Below are 21,813 nucleotides of genomic sequence, written 5' to 3'. Positions count from 1 at the left end.
TACATTATATTTCACAGAATACAAAGGCATACATCATATATACCCAACAGCCTCTGCAGCTTGTGTGGGGTTCAGTCAAAAATGGGGCAGGGTGAAGCTAATATAAAACAGCCTACAGGTTTTTTTTTTCTTGCCCCACACTTTGACCCCTTTGCAGGACCTTTGGTGGATGATTTTGGTGTCATTAAATCCGTTGGATCCCCAGCACCGTCGTAAAATCTTACATTTTGAGATTGAATGAGTGAGGTGTAAGGCCAGCTCGAAGTTGCAATGTTAAGTGTAGCGGCGCCGTTGCTTCAACCGCTAGCGGCTAAAGCACAACAGCCGGCCCCACTGAAAACGTGGAAAACCCTTGATGAATGAAACAAAGGGCCAGAATAGCGCTCCACAGAGTAACTTATTGCAAGTAAATAAAGTTGGCGGGACTTACCCGGCACTTAGTGGGGTTCCTTATCAGGGCACCCCACTAGTACCTACATGTACCGGCAGACTTATAATAGTAGGAAGATATTCCTTCTTGATCCTTTTCCTTAATCCTTGAATCAGGAGAGCTGCTCCGTGTACTTGTGTCCCCCAAGTTAGAGGACCCAATAGTGGATAGCTAAGAGAAATCGGTGGAAAAAAAACACCCAGCGCTTCCGAGGATGGACCATAGGATTCATCTTGTCATATATGATATAAACTTCTTTTATTGAATATGCAATGTGTTTTGGCCTGTTATCTTAGAGCCTTTATCAAGCATCTTTATAAGGGCTCTAAGATAACGGGCCGAAACGCGTTGCATATTCAATAAAAGAAGTTTATACTATATATGATAAGAAGAATCCTATGGTCCATCCTTGGAAGCGCTGGGTGTTTGTTTTTCTCTCAGGAAACCCCTTGATGCCAGGTGTTTTCACATGAAAACAGCCTCATATCCCTGCAGGGCTGAAGGAATCCACTGGCGTGGCTGTCACAGCCAAAGCAGGGGATCACAATGTTCTCCAATTGTTTTTGAGAGGGAGACCCACTCACTCATGAGCACGTTACCTAGTGGATAGGGGAAATGTGGGGTTTTGGCAAAACCCCCTTTTAATGACTCTTTCACATGAGCATAAGCGGTTTTACGTGTGCCCGCAAGTGCCGTAAAAACGCTTGACCGGGCACACATCTGCCAGTTGTGCGTCTATTCAGACAGCCCCGGCCCGGCACATATATGCCGAGCCCAGATTGCCGTCAGGCGGGGGGAACACAGCTTAGGTCGGCAAGAAGAGGAGGCAGGAACTAGTCTGACGGCAGCCAGCAATGCGAAGGGGCTTAGCAACTAGCTCCTGCTCCCTCCGATTGCCAACAGCCGGAAAGGGGTGAAGAGGAGGAGAAAAGGGAGAGGGATTTTAGCAGTTACGCTAAAAATCCCTCCCACCTCCCTTCTCCGGCAGCTACCATAGGCTCCCATAGGAGTCTATGCAGCGGCCAACGTATTCCAGCCGGGAAAGCTAGTTCCAGGACTAGCTTTTCTGCCCGGCGTAAAAGCGCCTGGCCAATATGTACTATCTTGGCCGGGCGCTTTTACACAGTGGAAAAATGCCCGTCTGATCTGATGCATTGGAATTTGATGCATCAGATGGCAGCGTATATCAGCCGGCTGTGAAAACGGCGACAGATATACCCTCGTGTGAATAAAGTCTAAAGGTTCTGTTGACACAGAACATTTCATTAAATGCAACATGATTCTAGCGTGTCTCTGGCCTCTCTTACAACACGTTACTTGGTAGAGTTCATCCCTTAAAAGGGAAAAAAGCAGAGTAAAAAAACACAAGTTTTGCAAGGAAGATGTTTAAGTAATGACCCATCATTATCTGTCATTAAAGCTGCATCTTAATACTTCCTGCTCTTGAGCTGTGCGGTTTTACTTGACCTTTGGTCCGCAGATAATGTTAGGAAAGACTTGGAGAGTGATAGGAGGGTATAGTTTTCACCCGGAGAGACGTTTGCTGAATATGTGCGCGTTTCGGAGTTCACTAGTCAGTTGCAGCATCCTGATTGTTGGGGAAGAGCTGCTGACTCTGAACTTTGAAATTCCCTTTGCTTGATGTCAGGCTTATCTTGGGCTATCGTTCTTTCCCCAGGAATGCCTAAATATGGATGCTTTATAAAGTGTTTATGTGAAATCTGAAATGGAGCAGATACTGAACAGAACTGTCCGTTTCCCTCTTCTGAATTGGATTAGTGTAGTTGACAGCCCGTAGGTCGTATCAGCCCTGCTACATTCTCTCCAACGCACGTGGCATCCAATAAACTTGAGTGGTCTATGAATTTTTCAGTGGTATGTAGGCCTGCAGCTTTACTGAACATCTGCTGCAGAATACCATTAGTATCTGTTCTTCTTTAAGGACAACTTGTCAGCTCCCCTGACATGTCTGTTTTCGTAAATACACCTTTCAATTGAATTCAAATTGAAGAGGTGAAATCTGTTGCAGATCTGCACCAAAATCGCAGCAAATCAACAACGTGTGTACATACCCTTAAAGGGAGCCTGTCAGCTGCCTAGGGCACCAGAAACTAACTTGGCCTCCCATAGACTTGTATAGGATAGCACAGGACTCTGAAAAGAGATTTTCGTCTGTGGTACGGACCTCAGTGGCTAGCACCACAGGAAGCAGGTGAATATTAAAAAAAAAAAAAATGCAACGCCCGCCCCCCTGTGACCTCACCTAATGGCACAATAAGTTTATTTATGGTGCTTAAAGGGGTTTTCCAGGGAAAATACTATTGATGACCTATCCTTAGGATAGGTCCTCAATAGTTGATAGGCAGGGGTCTGTCATTTGGGACCCCGACCAGTCAGCTGATTTTGTGCCTGCTGATAGCGCAGCAATTACACAGGTGTCAGGCATTTGCTTGTTTGTCAGGCTCTCTGCGGCTCCTTCACACGGCCTGATAGGGCAAACGAACATTCCCAGGGTCCTTCACTGTCCATTGCCCAACATTTAAAGGGTTTGTCTCACAACGGGTTTTACCTGCCATGCAGACACCGTAGCCACAGCTTAAGGCTGCGTTCACGCAGAACGGATTTGCTGTGGAAATTCCGTGCAGACTTTCTATGCGGCAAATCCATCGGCTCTTAATTCCAGGATTAGCCAGCCTTGCGGATGAGATTTTGCAAAAATCTCGTCCACACGGGGCGGCCAATCCGTCACGGCTAAGCCGTGCGGAACCGGTGTTGCGGCACGAAATTGACAGCCGCAGCATGTCAATTCTTTTCATTTTTTTTTTTTTTTTTCCTTCTCAGTTATGGCCTCGCTCCTCTCTATGGGGAGAGAAAGCCACAACAGAATTCCGGTGGCTGAACTTCTCCAAAACCTACAATGAAATGCCATGGGTTTTGAAGTTGTGGCTCTCCCGCGGAAATCTCTTGGCTTTTCAGTTCGGCCAAGCCGCGGGATTTCCGTCCCGTGGAAACCCAGCCTAGTCAAGTGAATGTCAACGGTGGCCACACGTGCACCACCACTCCATTCACTTCAATGGGACCTCAGATGGCCAACTCTGTCTCCAGCAGTCCAATTGAAGTAAATGGAGAATTAGTGTGCATGTGTGACCCCCTTGAGGTGGACACAGAATAGAGACAGCAGATGGCATTATTCGAACATTATTCCTGGAATATCTGGGGATAGAAACTTTTTTTAATTTTAACATTTTGTAAATACAAAAAAATGCTTAAAATTGTGGACTGGCTGTAAGTAAGTAATTTTCTTTTCATGTACAGCCCTTTTTAAGCTTGATTATGAAAGTCACTTTGAAACTTAAAACTTATTTCTATTGAGAATTGTGTGCATATAAATAAAATCAATCTATACTGTACATTTAGTAATGTATGCGATAAATAGTTACAGTATGTCATAAAATAACCTTTGTTGTGAACCTTCATATATGCTCGTTGGTTATCTGGTGGGTCTGTTCTGTCATCTGAAAGGAAAGGTGTTCGCAAACTTCTGAAAAGTATAAAATCTTGTTTGGCCTCGCCACTGAAATTGTTGCTGCTTATGTATTTGATGTATCTGACAGCATGGAAGAGGTGACATACCGAATAGTTTCCATTGTAGCTAATGTCAACAGTTAAGTTTCCTTCATTTACAATGACAGGATGATATTGTTATGTCAGAAAGCTCAACAAGATGTGTGTGTGGCCCAACACATATACAGCTATAGACTACTATGTAGCATGTATTTTTAAATGCATGCATGGGAAAAAAACTAAAATATCTTTGTCAGAAAATACTGTACTGACATATTACTAGGGAGCTGGACAAGACCCAGGAGCTGCAGTACTTGGAATTTTGCTGCTGTCTTTTCGAAGGGTGTAACTACCCCCTAAGGTCTACAGTCATCTGTGCCCCCTTGCATTACTGAATTAAAAAGTTGAATTTCTTCCAGCACAAGCCTGGCTTACTCTTTTCTCATGAAGGCAACCCCCTTTTAAATGGAAGCCAGCTTCTCTAACCTTAGATCCGGTATCGCCAGGTCTGCCATAGCAGGAGCCGCTCTAAAAGAGCACCTAGCCGCCTAGATTGTAGTGGGAGACCTGCTCTGTGATGTCAGTATGCCCCAAGATGTCAGTATGCCCCAAGTAGAATTACTTGGGGTTGTCTTTGAGACAACTCTGTTGTTCCCTACGTTGAGTCTTTTAAGATAACGGGGATCTATAGATTTCATCTTTAAAATGGTTTAATTTATAATGGATCTAGTAATTTAGTGACATGTCCTGTGTGATGCTCCTCATGTAACAAATTGCCAAAGTGTGGAAATGATCAGATATGTCAGAAGGGAATAATCTGACATAAGTATCAGTTGATTCTTTTACTGCTTGCAAAGAAGAGTCTCTGAAAATCTAGATATTGGCATGATATAAACTTACTGATATTAGCAGTCACCTGGATTATGTGTGATATGATATATTCCATTGAGTACATGATTAAGTCTCTGTATTCTATATGGCATATGTTAAATGTCACTGGCCCTTAAACCCCGGAACAGATGTGGCAGATTTGGTTAGTTTGATTGGAAGGTCATCATTCCTGGAATTCTCTTCCTAATTGTTTGCTTGTGTTTCCCGAGTTCTGACCCCTTTCTTGACTCTTGACATGTTTATATAGTGTCATTAATGGAAATGAAATATGTGCTTTGTGGTGTCAATATTGGCAAGTACATTTACTTTATGTAATTTTCACCTGTATGCTCTGTGCAGAGGGCTCTCCAGACGATACCACCAATTCCAGACAATGCCCTTAAAAATGAATTGACCCATTTGTATAATTTTGCAATGTGGCAGAAAACAAACGCATGCACGTATTTTTTCATAGACCCCTAGCTCTTGTAAGCAAGGCCCTCGTTTGTATTGTTCACATCGTTTATTACTGATATGTAAAGTGCTAAGGAATATATTGGTGCTACATGAATATTGCTGGAGAACATAAAAAATGCAACCCCCCCCCCCCCCCACCACCACCACCACAATTGATGTATTGCTTAGAAGTATGATTGATGTGAGTCGTAGCAGTGAGACCCTCATCAATCATGTGAATAGGTGCCCCATGTTCACCACCCAGTGAGGAGGAGCTTGAATGAAGCAGCCATTCAATTCAATGGAACTACGAGAAATGCCAATGTACAAGTGCTCAGCTATGTCTGGCAGTCCCATACAGTTGAATGGAGTGGCAGTGTGCATGCTTAACTACCGCTCCATTAGAGCTTCTGTTAGATGTACAGTAAGGACTGAAGTGGCGGAGGACTCGGCAGTGAGACCTCTATGTCAGACTAGTCACCTATCCTGCACAATCATCACCTTTTGTAAAAGTCCCCTAAAAATTAAAGGTGATACTAGTTGGTAGCCGGTGATATCACTCTGGCAGATGGGATAATATAAATGACCTGCGGAGTCCCTGTGTCATGCTCCACACCAGGCACTTTGTGTCCTCTTCAGTAGTTATCATTCCTGACATTTACTTTTGTTCTAAAGGATCAGCCTGAGCTTTACTGTGTAGAAATTGGCACCAAAAGACCAATTATATTAAGTAACAAACTATTGTTGAACCGTCTAACTGGCTTTAGAAGTAAAGCTATAACTACATTTGTGTGGTTCTGCTTGACTAAAAGTACATTTTGAAGTTATATACAATATGAGGGGTTCATATATTTACGTTCCTCTTCGGGATTGTCAGTCTGGTTAGAGACATTTAAGTGGTTGTTACTGGTTTCCTTAGTTGAAAATGTAATTCATAACTAAGATTGTTTAGAGCAAGTTGTCAGATTTCAGCAAGTTTCCCTAATAAGGCAGAGTGATGTAAGAGCGGTGGATTCCTGCCAGAACCTCAGCGCTATTGTTTACGTAAGCCGCATACCAGCGGAAAATGCCTCGCAACGCTTCAGTGCTGGATATATATAGCAAGGCAAGCTCAGGTTTATATGGAATGGAAAGAATGATTATCTTATGTTTCAGCTGCCGTGTGTCCTACAAAACAATATGGAATCTATACACAATGAACACTGATCGGCCCTACCTGCCTAATAGTCTGCAGGCCCCCCGTGCTGCCTCATCTGATCCGACCTGTTGAGGCAAGACTCCTCAAGACCTCTGAAGGTGGTATCTAGTACCAAGACGGTCATGGCAGATAGTTTAAGTACTGGTTTGTGAGGTGCGGTCTTCATGGATCAGACTCCTTCTTCAAGCACACCCTACAGATGAGGAATCTGAAATTTGGTGGGAAAGTAATCCCTTCGGTCATGTCTAGTCATCACATTTTGGCTCCTGTCGAAGTCATTTGGATGCTTAGTTCTACCCATTTTTCCTGCTTTACACTGTATAAATTACATGTCCGAGAAGAAGACTAAAAGTGAAACTTCTTAATTATAGGTATAAATGTGTATAAAAATAACAAAAGCAGTGGCACTTATCTGTCCTCTCCGCTGGCCACTGGCGTACTGCTAGGGGACATAATTGCAACGCAGCCCCTTGCCAGATGCAGTCTCACCGCTGCAGCCTGCAGGTCGGCAATCAAGGAGGGGAGGGCAGTTACTGGGGGAGCCGGCAGCCAATTACAGGCTGCAGGCTTCCTGGACGTGCACATCTCCCACTTAGAGACTGCAGTTGTGGTTGGTCACAGCTGCAGTCTTTCAGTGCACTGCCGGTTGCGTCATTGGTCTGGCCGGCGCACTGACAGCAACAGGGAGCGAAGGAGTGGCTGAGATTTTTTGAAATCCCATCCACATACTACACATTATAAAATGTTGGGGATTTACCATAGTCCATTGCATTACAGAAGGTCAGCAGAATTCCCGCTACTTGTGAGTATACCGTAAATGTTCTGAATCTGTAGTCATGTCAGCAAATGGACATTCCTGTGCATTAAAATAAATGCAAAAACGTAATAGTTCTACAATAAATGTATGTGTGTATGAGAGGTGAAAAGGCAGAATAATGTGCATCATTATCCCTACTATCGGGCAGGCGACTGATACGGGTCAATGTACCCCAGTGCTTAGTTGGGTTATAATTCTAATCACAGGTTAGTACATGATCTCACTGGCATTCTTTGATGATTACCTCGGCTGCAGTCTGATAGGAGCAGAACTGTTCTCACGCTGGATGCTTTACACTTAATTACATTGCGGAGGATAATACTTTTCTGTTGTGCGAGGAAAGTTGCCATTCAGGTATTGTACCCAAGTATGTGAGCATAGTCCTTAATCTCCGAGTCTTTAGGTTCCAGTGAAACTATTGGATTCCATTTCAGATGAGTGACTTCAGCTTCCCTGAGCTGTAGGTGTGCAGCCGCTGTTCTGTATGACAGATGTTCAGCGTATGAATATTAATGGGTGGCTCTGAGTGGGATGGAATCACTTGGGTAACATGTTTTATGTCTGTACATGTTGGGAAGACTAAATGTCATTGTCGAGTGTTGTATTTTTTCCAACTCCGTATGTTACTATACTTTTCATACAGTAGGCTTCCATTTAGGAGAAAAGAGGTCATATAGAAAGTGTTGGTACAGCATCACTATTGCTAACGCTGCATTTATGAAAGATTGCTTTCTAGTTTTATTTTACTTACCAACTGGCTACGAAGTGTAGTAGTACAGTAAGTCCCGTCCTTGGGAACATTCGAGTTACGAACTTCGTTAGATATGAACCAACCTGTCTGTAAGTATGATGTAATGCTAAAGCATTACATCATACTATACAGCGATCGGACAGGCATTCTATCAGTCTGTGTCATAGACCATAGGCACGGCTTGATAGGCACTCTGCATATGCAGCCCTGTGGCTTTTCAGAAGGCCTCTGACTGCAGTGGCATCCCGTGATCTTATTGCGGGAGGCCGTATGGGATCCCCGATGTCAGGTGCAGGCTGTTTCTTAAAGCCTGCACCCGCCTGCAACAGCTCGGATAAGCCGCGCCGCTCATCAGAGCGGTTAACGCTTTAAATACTGCTGTCAACAGCGATATTTAAAGCGTTAGGCGCTCTGATGAGCTGCGCGGCTTATCCACTGGTATCGGAAACAGCCTGCTCGCGACCCATGGAGCAAGATCCACCCGCGATCTGCCACCATACAAGCATTTGTTGGGCGTACAAACAAAATGCACTACGAACAGCTTCTTGGAACAGAACCTGTTCATAAGAAGGGAACTAGCTGTATTCTTATTTAGGACTCATGCCCACAGTCGGGTCGGATTCGGAGTGTGAGTTCTCGCAGCAGAATCCGACCCAGCGCCCCCCAGAGACCCTATACTTACCTCTCCAGATCCGCCGCAAGTATGTTGCCCCGCAAGCCGGCGTGCATGACACGCCATCACTGGGTGGTGATGCAGATTATTGTGGTACTTCCGCAGTGCTTACAGTGGAAGTATCGCGGAATGAATGGCTTCCATTGACTTTAATAGAAGCTGTCCGTGCGATTTTCCGCACAGAATAGAACATGCCATGATCCCCCCCCCAAGCGGAAAATCACAGTTGATTGCCTCTCGTGGGCAGGAAAGAATTTCAGCATGTCTATGGATGGACATTCCTGCGCAATTCGCGTCGGCCTTATGTGTGCCACTTTATTATGTATGAAGCCAGCCCAAGGCTGGAGTTCAGCTGTATTGCAGTAACTTAGATGCCCCTTCTATGTATGGCATCGGGGGGAATTTACTAAGCTTGGCATTTCATATACCAGGTGCATTTATTGTTGCCCATAATACAAAATGTAAAATCTGCTCCAGCAATGAATTGGTATAGATTTCCACTGTCATTTCTGTCAGCTCCTGGCATAAACTATAGTGAATGTTTCGAACTTCTGAAGGCCATCCACTTAGAAATAGTGGCAAAAAAAGACACAAAGTTGCTAATTATCCATTTTGTTACTTGCAACTTTTTAATGTGGCAGTTGTGGATAACTGCTTTTAACAACTTAACGCCCCATGTTTATTGGTTAGGGCTCCTTCTCATCTGTCTGGGAAGTTCTGTTTGAAGTATTTGTAGATTCCCTTTAGAATCCAGAACAAAATGGAACTGTTGCATGTGGCCATATCTGGGGAAAATGCCAAAGGGCATAAGGGAAGGTAGAGGAACCCCGTTATAGTCAATGGGGTCTGTCCAAAGCAGTTAGGGACCTGTATGTGCTGAACCTGGCACTTCTGGCTCCTAGGATGCTTCTGACAAATAGTGGCAGTTTGAACAAGCCCTAAGTAGTGTCGGCATATGCCATAGCCATCAACATGCACATCAGTCTCTGCCCCTAGGGGGCTTACAGTCTAAATTTGCCTAAGGCTGGTAACACATGAGTATATTGCGGTCATATTTATGCATCTGTGATAGGGGAGAGTGTCCCAGCATCATAGGCATCTAATACCATACTATCAGTCCCAGATTCAGCACCCCGGATCCCAAATAATCTAATGGATAGCGTGGTTTCACTTGTTTGCTCACATTGGGATGCAGCATACAGGAGGCCATGAGTGAGATCCACTGGTTATATCTATAGAGAGCTGCAAATGAACATGACCCACTTTAAAGATCCGACATTTTCCTGGCGGGCTACTAGACGTTACTGTAAGTGTTCTGCTTGATCAGTATGGAGCCCCGTCACCGGCTGAATCATGGTCTGTGGAAGTCGCGCTGTACAGTGGGTGAAATTCTTACATAGTTTGTTTTCTAGCTATTTGTACATTTGTTCAGTCTTTCCAGAAAAGCTGTTTGTACAAACTGAAAACAGATGTTTTAATCCAAAGAAAAATATTTATTCCCAGAAAACACAATAGTGATGTCCATGTAGCCAATGAGACCGGGGAAAGCGGAATGTTATTTATGTCCATTGGGAAACTATGCAACAACTTGTTACAAGCCTCTGGCTCTTCTATTAAATTATACATATGTGTAATAATAAGACACTTGCAGATTTGTTATACCCCAGAACACTTACTAGCAGTATTCAACCTCTTAACCCCTTAAGGACCTGGGTGTTTTGGTCCTAAAGGACCAGACACTGTTTAGGGATTTTACCCATATGGTGATTTTTTGTTTGTTTTGTTTTTGTTTACCTAAAATAGGTCTATTTCCTCCCCCCCCCCCCCCCCCCCCATATTTTAGTTTTATTTATTTTTGTAACTATATTTCTTTTTTATATCTGGGTCACCAATTCCACCCTATAAGACCTCTGGGGGTCAGTCATGTGGGTTTTTGTGGTGTGTTTTTTTTATTTTTTTTTTTTATTTCACATTTTCAATGTAACTCGCGGGTCCATTGGAGCTCCAGTTACAGGGGAAAACCTCCCCCTGTAGTGACAGTAGTCATTAACAGAGCAGTTCTAGGTCAATTCGCCAGGTTGGATAGTGGAAATAACACTTCTGCTGTCTCTGTGCACTGCATAGCACTCACTGAATGCTATGTAGCCTGTAAAGAAGGCAAAAGCAGTTAAAAACCACTTCTGCCTTCTCCTCCAGGTCCCCAGCTATGACTGACAGCCGAGGACCTGACCTGCTCCTGCTACATTGCAAGAGCTTTAACTCTGCGCTGTATTTTTGCTATTAAATTAAAGCCCAGGACCAAGCACTGTAAATTTACTGTGTTTGGCCCTTAAGGGGTGAAATGAGAAATAAGTGGTGACTGTAGTCTGTGGCTGGCCATGTGGTACATCATCAAGCTGTGGGGTATCTTGCTGCTTGTTGGGGTATTTATTTTACTGGGATGAATGCTTTTACTAAAATTACTTTATACTATCACAAGAATGAAGCTGTCATTTTACCTAATACACCTTCTACTCCCTTCTGTCCCAAAACCAGGGTGGTTGCTTAATCTGTAGTTCATCTGTTGTCCCTTAATTGCTAGTTTCGGGCCTCACTTTTCGCTGCCCAAGATGGTTGTGGCAATTTTCTAACTAGCTAATGCACTGCTCTTAATTGTCAGTGCTGCGTATGAGAGCAGCTCTGGCCAATCCAAGAACAGGTATAGTGTGTTGGTAGTCTAACACCTGTTCTGTGGGGGTCAGGTAATCTGAAGAATGTGTCCGCCATCTTGGACAGCTGAAAATAGAACCAGTGGATTGGAGGGCCAGCAGAGAAAATAAACTGCGGGTAATATACCCCCGTCCAGGGAGGTCGTGGAATAGAAATTCCAAAACCGGAATGCCACTTAAAAGTTTCATTCTAAATGATCAGTCTATATATGCAGCCAAGTGTGGTACTCTGTTGGGTGCCAGGCAGTAGTTGACCGCTCACAAACTATTAAAAACACACAAAGAATAATTTTCACACTTTCTGTTACTGATTTTAATAGCCTAGAATCAAAATAAAATAACAGGCTGTTCTGACTAAAGTGTAAATAACCACCAACTTCTACAGCGCCAGTTACAGCAATCTATAAGACAATCCACGCTGAATGGTCCTAGTGGCAACCAGGAGAACTGTGAAAGCAGCTCTGGAGGCTGATTCAGAACCAGTGCAAGATAGGTGAAACACACCTCCATATCAGTTGTAATACTTGTAATAGTTAAAGGGGTTGTCCCGCGAAACAAAGTGGGTCTATACACTTCTGTATGGCCATATTAATGCACTTTGTAATGTACATTGTGCATTAATTATGAGCCATACAGAAGTTATCAGAAATTTTTCACTTACCTGTTCCATTGTTAGCGTCCTCGTTTCCATGGAGCCGTCTAATTTTCAGCGTCTAATCGCCAAATTAGACGCGCTTGCGCAGTCCGGGTCTTCTTCTTTTCTCAATGGGGCTTCGTGTAGCTCCGTGTAGCTCCGCCCCGTCACGTGCCGATTCCAGCCAATCAGGAGGCTGGAATCGGCAATGGACCGCACAGAAGCCATGCGGTCCACCGAGGGAGAAGATCCCGGCGGCCATCTTCAGCAGGTAAGTAAGAAGTCACCGGAGCGCGGGGATTCAGGTAAGCGCTGTCCGGTGTTCTTGTTTAACCCCTGCATCGGGGTTGTCTCGCGCCGAACGGGGGGGCTGTTGAAAAATAAAAAAACCCGTTTTGGCGCGGGACAACCCCTTTAAGGTTGTAGATGCACTTTATCATGGGCCTCATGTTACAATGTATAGTCTTGGCGTACAAATTCACTTAAACGACATGAGAAAAACACACCAGCCACATCATTGTTCCCGGAGCGGTATTCTACATATTTCCTCTGCGTCCCCTGTAGTATTTATTTCATTTTTTTGCTATTATGGTTAATGCAGAAACATAAAAATATTGCATTTACAGAAGCTTTTTCCTCATGAACTAAACCACAAGAATATTCTGTCCAGCAGCAGGCTGTATACCCAGGAGGCTTGTTAGTGAGAACTGGAAAACTGAAAAGTAAGGAGCAGTAATGGGACTTCAGTTACAAGCCCCTCCACATCTGGGAAGTTGGATCACTAAAAATGCTGATACACATAAAAAGGCTCCCAGCAAATGGAAGTAATTGTAGTGGCTTCTTACAGCCCCAGGAGGGTCTTCCAGTTCTGTGCTTCTACCTCTGCCTCATTCTTGTGTGGCCTTACGAAACCCATAGCTTGGTTGCCATTTAATATATCAACCCTACACAATATATTATACATAAGACCTTTTTGTCCTAGTTCCACTGGTTACATGGTTACTGTAGCACCAAAATGGGTAATCTGGGGATCTGTGATGCTATTGGAAGTGCAGAGACTCTTTGGGCTACTCGCAGTCATTCCGGAAGCCACGATCACCTGCTTTTCTCTGACTGTTTAGAAAGGGCTTAATCAGACGAAGGTGTCCAGTCTTGAAAAATGGACTGCTTTTAATCCATATGCCTCTCCAGTTTGCATTTGGATACAATGCGTGTCAGGTTTTACTTCTGTGTCTTCTCCCTTTTTTATGCATAAAAGTAAAAAAAGGAAGAAGCAAGTTTTTTGTAATTATTTTTTTTCTAGCATGGTTTAGCAATGATCTGTGAAAAATGAAATACACACAAATGTCATCTGTGTGCGCTCCACCTTTTTCTTGAATACCAGTTGACTTGCGTTGGTGACTGTTGTCCAAGAAATTGGACCAGAATAGGACGTATGGTGATGTCTGTTTTTGTTTTATTTTTATTTTTACACAGATCATTGGTCCATGTTTTAAAAAATAAATAAATCTCCATAGCCCTATTGACAATAATGGCTTATTGTGCTGTCATTTGCAAGTGCAAATCTGAAAATTGCCTTTGTGAATACGTCTTAAGGGTGGATTCAGACGACCGCATATTGGCTCGGTTTTCACGCCGAGCTGATATACAGTGTCCTTATCTGCAGGGAAGGGGGGGGGGGATGGAAGAGCCAGGAGCAGGAACTGAGCTCCCGCCCCTTCCCTGCCCCTCGCCACTATTTGCCATGGGAGGGGCGGAGCGGAGCTAAGCGCCGGGAGTTAGCTCCGCCCCGTCTCGCCCCCTTCTATTGCAAATAGTGGCAAGGGGCGGAGAGGGGGCAGGAGCTCAGTTCCTGCTCCTGGCTCTTCCATCCTACCCCCCACCCCTGCAGACAAGGACACCGTATATCGGCTCGGCATGAAAACCGAGGTCATCTGAATCCACCCTAAGTCTGTATTCACATGAGGTGGTTGAGATGCTGTTAAAGCTGCATCAAAAACCACACATGGTTTTGTTGTGGTTGCTCATGATGTGGTTGCTGTTTTTACCACGTGCAGTTTTTCTGGTGTGGTCTTTGATGCAGTTTTAACTGCACCTGAACCACCATGTCAATAGAGCCAAAGACTGGGCTTGGACAGCAGTGTCATAGAATTTTTGCTGCATGGCACTAATCGCGATGCCCTATCTTGGCATGTATATTTGCCAAGATGGAACAGCCTATGGCAGATTGATACAGCGTATTCTGCACATGGAAAATGCTGTAACAATACATTTGTGTAAGAGAGCCCTAACGGTAGTGAAGTGCATGATGGGACGACTCCAACTCTTCTGACTATCTCTTAGGTGCCATCACTTTTTTGCCCTTCTGCTTGGCATTTCAGAGGGCTGCTTGGGGGATCCAGTTGTGCACATTGTACTGACCTCCCAGTCTACTCCTGTCCTTTGAGCTTTGCTTTGTGTTTTGTAGGTTAAGTATATCTCTTTAAACAGTTTCCATCATGTTACCATTGTGAATTATACAGCATTACTTACAATATTATGAGAACAATATGGTAGACACTAATGTATCATATCCTGCTGACAGCCAACGGTGAACAACGTCTTTCTAGCTGATTCCTCTACCTTTTCTTAAATAAGATGATCATAATGTGCATGCTTATGGTGTAGTTGGAGACCACAGGACATGGCCATATGGGTTTTCAGCCAGTGGGTATTTTACATGTTAGTAAAACTTTTAACTTTTGTCTTCTGGCATAAACTTTGCTGCTAAATTACTGGATTTGTTAAAATGTGCTGCACAACATCATATAGAAGATGACCATGAGCTTGTAAACTTTGTGTCACCGTGTGACTTTCCAGCTGCTAATTGCCGCAAATAATCTAGTAATTTCGATTATAGATGACACATGTTGCTGAATTGTCACCAAGTAGCTCTAAATTGCTTCTATCATCTCACAAGTGAACAGCTGATTCCTTTTAAACAGGCCTTACCCTAATTTCCTGTGGACAGCTTAAGTAACAAAAAAGGAAAACTGGCATTATTTCAGTGGCTTGTTCATCTAGTGATAAAACCTTGAGCTCTGTGAGCAAACTCGACATGAGACTGCCTTTTTAGGCTGTTCCTCTGGACTGCGCCTCTCCTCAGCAAGAGGTTTGTATATATCTATTACTTTGTGCGGTGAACATAGTTAGACACTACAGTTCAAAGCAAGCAAACTCTTGAGTTGGTCTCTAAAAAGTGAGGGGCCAATCAGAAAGATATCACGAAGTATGATATATACTATATTTACAAAAGTATTAGGGCCCCCACCAATCCTGTGCTGTCCAGTAAAGGGGATATGTAAATTGGATTTGTGAGCATTGGGTATAAAGGAGAGTATCACACAGGCCTATCCCAGTACAGAAACCATTGCCTCGAGGTGTAGAGTTGACAGATTTCCAATGGGGTATGGTGGTGGGTTGTTGCCTGAGCAACCAATCCGTACGGGAAATCTCAGCACTTTTGGACCTTCCAAAGTCCACTGTTGGCAATGTTACCACATGGTTTCCATTTCTGCATATGTGTGCAGTCACGTTCAGGGAGACCTCGTAAACTGACATACCTGGGCAACGAAGACTTGTGTGAGCAGTGAAGACATCATGCACATAGTCTTCTAAAACACTCTCTCAGGAGTGCTCACAGACCATTGTAAATCCATTTGCACTAGATACATCCGTAGTAAAATGCATGCGAAGGGTTGCCACAGACGGGCAACGGCACACACAAGCCCAACATCACAGCGGTGAATGCACAGAAGTGCCTTTGGTGGTGCTGGAAGTGTCATTCTTAGACTAAATGAGTGGAAGCAAGTGTTGTGGACAGCTGAATCATAGTACACAATCATCCCATCAGATAGCCGCACTTGGGCGTGGTGGTTGTGTTATCTGCTGAAGGGGACTTACCGGGCAGCGAGTGGGAGGACTGTGCAGTCGTGGCATATATGGCTGCAGAGTTCTTCCTGCTGATGGATCATTAAGGCAGTGGTTGGGGGTCTCTAGAGCTATCTGACCCCCCCCCCCCCCCCCCTGACTGGACAATAAGGTGCAGACTCTTTTCAACAAGATTTTATCTTGCTGAAAACTGCTTTCTGAGCTACCTACACACAGGAAAGTGCAATATTGGGACAAGAAACTCAACCAGATACCACACTTGCCAACATGCGTTTTTCCGCGAATGCAAGACAAAAACACCTCCCATCACTTCCATAAAGTAGTGATCCTCCGGTATTTATATGTATATTTTAGTGAGATGCGGTGCTGGAAAAAACGCCCATGTGTATGACTCCATTAAAGAGTGGGTCAAGGAATATGATGTGCTTTTGTCAGGTCCTAGCTTTTGAGAGCTGTTTTAGTTGACTGTTCCTCCAAAACTAGCATGGAGGAACAAGGTGGTTGCTCTGCATGAAGGAGACGTCCAGTTAGCTGCTATTGTGCCAGCCCTTCGCGTAATCCCTGCAGTTTTGTTTTTTTCCGTACAGTTATGGCTCTTTGCTTCTCTTTTCTTTAATAGTAGGGTTGGGTCCTAAAGGGGAGGACAAGTACAAAGTAGACCTTCTCCTTTTTTGTCTCCAATACATATTGCGGCTACTATATAAAGGGCATGGAAACCCTTATTGAAGGAAAACCGGCAGTTTTTTTTATTTTAACAAGAAAGCTGAAACCACTCTTCATGGGGATGACCCATCAAACAATCTGAAAACAGTAAAAAACAGCACAAGATACACTTTAAAACTTTTTTCAATTTTTTTTTATAAGACAAATCATGCAAATTATAGACGTTTTCTTGAATGCATCTGTAACGCCCACATATTGTGTCAAAAAGTTACAAATATAACTGATGCATCCAGTGTAAATGCATGTAACATCCTTATGGAGATGCTACAGGTGTGGCATGTGTGTTTTCTAATACTCTCTAGCCACCCATTCCAGATGTGAACTCGGCAAATAACTTGCCATGTTAACCCTACAAGTATGAGGTGTGTGGAATATTAGGGCAAACTTTGGGATATGAGTGGAGATAAGTGGGCATTAATCCAGTACGACAGTCAAACATGAGATTGAAGTTCCATTGCTAAAACCTGGATTGTATTACAACCATAAACCCAGATATTGCAGTTGTGCCTAAAGATGGTGATTCCTTTGGGCTTTGATGGACCTGTTGCGCCTCACCATGCCCCCTCATGTATCGCTTTAATTAATGACCCATCTGTCGTATTGAGAGGAGTTGTCATGGAGGGAAGCTGGCCCTGATTGTTTCTCTCTGTGGTGCACTTTAGATTCACATCATATCAATTTTTGCTGCTGATTTACACTTCTTCTAGAAGCCATGGTGAATCCGCACCAAATTCACAGCAAAATCCGCACCATTTAGTGCAGATTTTGCGGTTGTGGATTTTTCGCTGCCAGAAATCGGCAGTGTGTGAATATACTCTAAAAAACAGTAATGAAGAATTGAAATTCTCACAGTTGCCCTCCAGTCCTGCCCTGCTGTAAGCAGAAGCCCGCAAGAGTTTCCAATGTCAACTTTAGGGGATTTAGAAATTCCCCAATTGCCCATTTCTCTGCTTTTCTCTTAACCCATATTGGTGAGCTCCTAATTCTGAAATCATCAGGCTTTCTCTCCAAAGCTTTGCCAGGCATCTAGTAGTTAAATTCTTCTGTCATTAGTAAAGTATGGTGAACGGTAGCCAGATAACGCTATACCAATATTAATAACCATAAATAACACTCTGTGCTGTGCTTTGTATTGTCTGGCATGAAAGCCTATAATTGTAATAATAACCTATCCATTTTATAGTATCATTGGAAAAGCAATTAATACCCATAATTACTGCTCAATGTGTTCAACTGTCTGGACTACAAGCATATACTTTTAGAATAATTTGGCCCATTGCGTGAAACATCATGAAGTGAGCTGCGTACTTTGTGGACTTTACTGTACCCTCATGTATTTTCCATATTCCTGATGTAGGATGCAACAAATGATTTCAATAGTGCTGGCAATATCAGAAATAAATGAGTTCTTATTTGTAGACCTGACTCTTGAGGGCTAGGTTCTGCATCCATTGCTTAGAAGCAATGGCTTCTGAGATTCGTCCATTCTTGATTGAGTAGATGACACCTCTTGTATCAGTCTTGCAATCACTGTACTTCAGCTATGAGTCTAGCTGAGCAGGGGTTTCTAACAACCCTTCATTTCATGTGGAAGAAATTTATGATCGAGGCTACGTAGAATAGGGATAGTTCAATCTTCTTCCCATGAATACGAACTTGCAGTCCTCAAATGCCGTACATACCATTGTCCTGCTCATATATTGTTTCTTCTTATTTACCCAGGGATTCTCAGACGTTACTGCAGCTACAGAATCAAATACGTCAAGAAAAAGAATCTGCTGCCTTGAAACATCAAACAAGCCTTCAACATAGTACACCATCTTCACCATCTTTCCCCCCACCACCTACCATCCAGGAGCTAGAGGCCAGTCAGTTTTTCTCTTCACCAGCACAAATGAGCATTCTGAATTCTCACAGTTCCCCTGCAATGCAACCAGCAAGTTCCTTCAACTACGCTCGACCTAAACAGTTTATTGCTGCTCAGAACATGAGTTCTACCCCAGGCTTTGTCACACCATCTTCTGGGTCCTCTACCTCCAGCCTCCCATCTCCAACATCAACTCCTCAGAAACAGTTGGGTAAAGCTCCAGTGCCGCCATTCTCCCATCCATTTCCTCCAGAAGGGGAACAATTTTGGTCTCCTACATCATCATCTCCACCTCCTCCACCACCTCCTGTCATGAGTCCTACTGCAAATTATAGTAGTCAAGATCATTTTCCGCTTCCTCCTCCCCCACCTCCTCCACTTCCAGTTTCCGGTTCTTCATCATCATACAGTCCATGTCTTTCTCCAACTACAAGAGGATCTAATTCGGGCCACAGCCCTGCAGCCTACCTTAGTTCAATGCTGCCATCCCAGCCATTACCGGCCTCATTTAATGAGCTAGGACTTCCAAAAGGTGTCATGCCACCGTAAGTTTATATTCTATCATTATTCTTCTTATGTTTAAAGATGTAACTATGTCATTGCAACTATTGAAACTATTTAATTGTAATTCTAATATAAGTCGTATACAGGGTGTCTCAAAAGCGTGGAAACGCTCATATAGAATGAAAACAGTTTGCCAGACGGTGATCGAATTTTGCATACAAGCTGCGAGGTAAGGGGATAAGCTAAAAGTCCATGGATCAATATGACAGCCATTTTGAATACTGCCATCTCGTGTTCAACTCTAATTTTTCCAATGGAAAGGTAGGTGTGTGATATGTCAAACTGGCAGCGTATTTCACCAGAAAATTAACGGTGTGCTTCATTTTAATAGAACTGTTTGTTCTTATGTTAACGTAGTTGTTTTCCTTCATTACATGCAATGTGTTTGATGGCGATATCTCAAGCAGAACATGTTGAAATCATTCCCGTGTCAGGTCAACAAAGTACACGTGTCGTCGCAGCAGATTTCAATCAATGCCAACCAAATAGACCTACCATTACCAACAGTGCAGTTGCCAAATTTCTTTCTAAATTCCGAAAAACCGGTTCTGTAGTTGATGAACCAGAATCTGGTTGTCTGAAAACCATTACTGATGAAGCATCAGCAACCGCTGTTCTGGCCTCGTTTAGCGAGAGCCCACAATGTAGCACTCGTCTGTCTCAAGAATGTGGGATTAGCTGTGCCTCCTTACAGCAAATTTTGCCTGTGTATAAATGGATCCTTATAAATTGCAAATGCTGCAACACCTGACTGAGGACGATTTCAACATGTTCTGCTTGAGATAACGCCATCATTCACCTTCCCCGTACTGAGGAAACATGAGTACAAATGGTTATATCCTAATGAATCGCACGACTGTTTTACTGGTGGCATCCTCTGCCAGTTTGATATATTGCACGCCTACCTTCGAATTGGAAAAAAAATCTGAGTTGAATTCAAGATGGCTGCATTCAAAATGTCTGTCATTTTGGTGACCTGGCCTCATAGATTTCCTCTTTCTCTTGCAGCTAATGTGCCAAATTGGTCTTCCAAACCATTTTCAAACTATATGGAGTGTTTCCACATTTTTTTAGGTACCCTGAATACACTGTCTTAACATAGATGCTAAAAATTCTTAGATATCTTGGCTATCAAAATAATTGTGCCACGAATGTGCTACACTTTCAGCCATCTTCATGCAACCCCTATTGCCTTGAGTTTTAAAGCTTGCCAATCTACTGTCTGGCGTCTTCCAAAATTCTGATTGAAACCTGTACAGCTCCGATGTCGGAAGATGTCCGGCAGGATATTCTTACTGTATATTACTGGCCGCTCTGTTGTCGGGGAAGGGGGCTGCCTTTACGGTATGTCACATACTGCAGTGCTGGTTCTAGCCAGCAGATGGTGCCCTTGTAAAATGACAGAAAGAGAAAGATCCCCCTAGGAAACCCTAAATCCAAAATTGGATTGCAAAGGGTTAAAGGGGGGAAAAACAACTATGTAATATGAAATCATTGGGGCTTATTCACTATTCAAAATGACAGTTTCTGGCAAAAACTACTTTAGAAATCTGTCTGTTATTGTAACTTGGCAATCCTCTACAGACACAGGGCAGTAGGATCGCCAACACTGTTGACTGGTTTAAGCAAATACTCCTTTGAAGCATAATCCTTTCGCCTTATGATCATACCAATTGAGCCCCGTCTTCATTTACTAATACAGATTCATAAGCCATTTAGAATTTCAGTAATTTTGAAGGAAAAAGTTTTTAAAGCAAAATTGGAAGCCTTATCGACTGTATCAGTATGTAACCAGCAAAGAATTTGAAATGTGTATTGAGAGAAATCTGGATTTGGTTACACTAATTCCAGCTGCCAATGGCAAGGGGAAACGAAGCTAGTGATAGTTAGTATCACATGTAATGTCCCATTTCTCAAAGGAAGACTTGAAATTCTTTGTGGCTGCAGTGTAAATACTAGATAGACTAATTCTCCACACTGTGCTTGGCGCCTTTTCAGTCTCCCTTCTGTCTGATTTTGCCAGTGCATCGTTTTTTTATCAGTATCTGATATCTCCAAGGCACAATTCCTTTTTTAAACTTGGATATGATTCATTTTTCCACTAGTTCCCTTAGGGAAACTGGATTAAGGAAAACATGCTGGTCAGTCAAAGCCTTGAAAATTAGTAATGGAAAAATATTGCAAATGTTTATTATTATACTCTAATATTGTGAAAGTGGCAATTATAGAGTTATTGGGTGACCTATATGGGATTCGGGAATGAGAAATCTGGAATATTAAAATGTTACATTCTAGCTCTAAATTTGGACACCCCTTCCCTCTCCTCACCACTGCAAGTAAAATGAATACACGGGATACTGGTGGTCCTTCATAGCTGAAAGACATGCATTACATGTCTCAACTTTTAGGCTGGGTTCACACAGGGCGGATTTGCTGCGGAAATTCCGTCCAGAATTTCGCTGCAGCAGGTCTGCCTGCAGCCGCTAATCCTGGGATTGGCCAGCTGTGTGAACGAGATTTGTCAAATATTTCATCCACACGGGACGGCCAATCCGTCACGACAAAGCCAGCGCTGAGGCGCGGATTCCCCAGCCGCAGCATGTCAAATTTATTTTAGTTTTTTCTGTT

The 21,813-nt window shown here is 43.3% G+C and overlaps 1 protein-coding gene across 4 annotated transcripts in view; it reads left to right on the top strand.

Moving 5' to 3' along the window:
* PALLD (palladin, cytoskeletal associated protein) overlaps window positions 1-21,813 on the top strand; it is a 290,555-nt gene that overhangs the window by 227,331 nt on the left and 41,411 nt on the right. For all 4 annotated transcript variants that reach the window (XM_066573548.1, XM_066573549.1, XM_066573551.1 and 1 more), the window contains one exon: window positions 18,477-19,166. In XM_066573548.1, the coding sequence (XP_066429645.1) occupies window positions 18,477-19,166 (690 nt within the window). The remainder of the gene's footprint in view (window positions 1-18,476; window positions 19,167-21,813) is intronic.

The sequence above is a fragment of the Eleutherodactylus coqui genome, chromosome 7 (assembly GCF_035609145.1).
Source record: "Eleutherodactylus coqui strain aEleCoq1 chromosome 7, aEleCoq1.hap1, whole genome shotgun sequence".
Classification (NCBI taxonomy): domain Eukaryota; kingdom Metazoa; phylum Chordata; class Amphibia; order Anura; family Eleutherodactylidae; genus Eleutherodactylus; species Eleutherodactylus coqui.
This window is presented reverse-complemented; position numbering and strand designations above follow the sequence as displayed.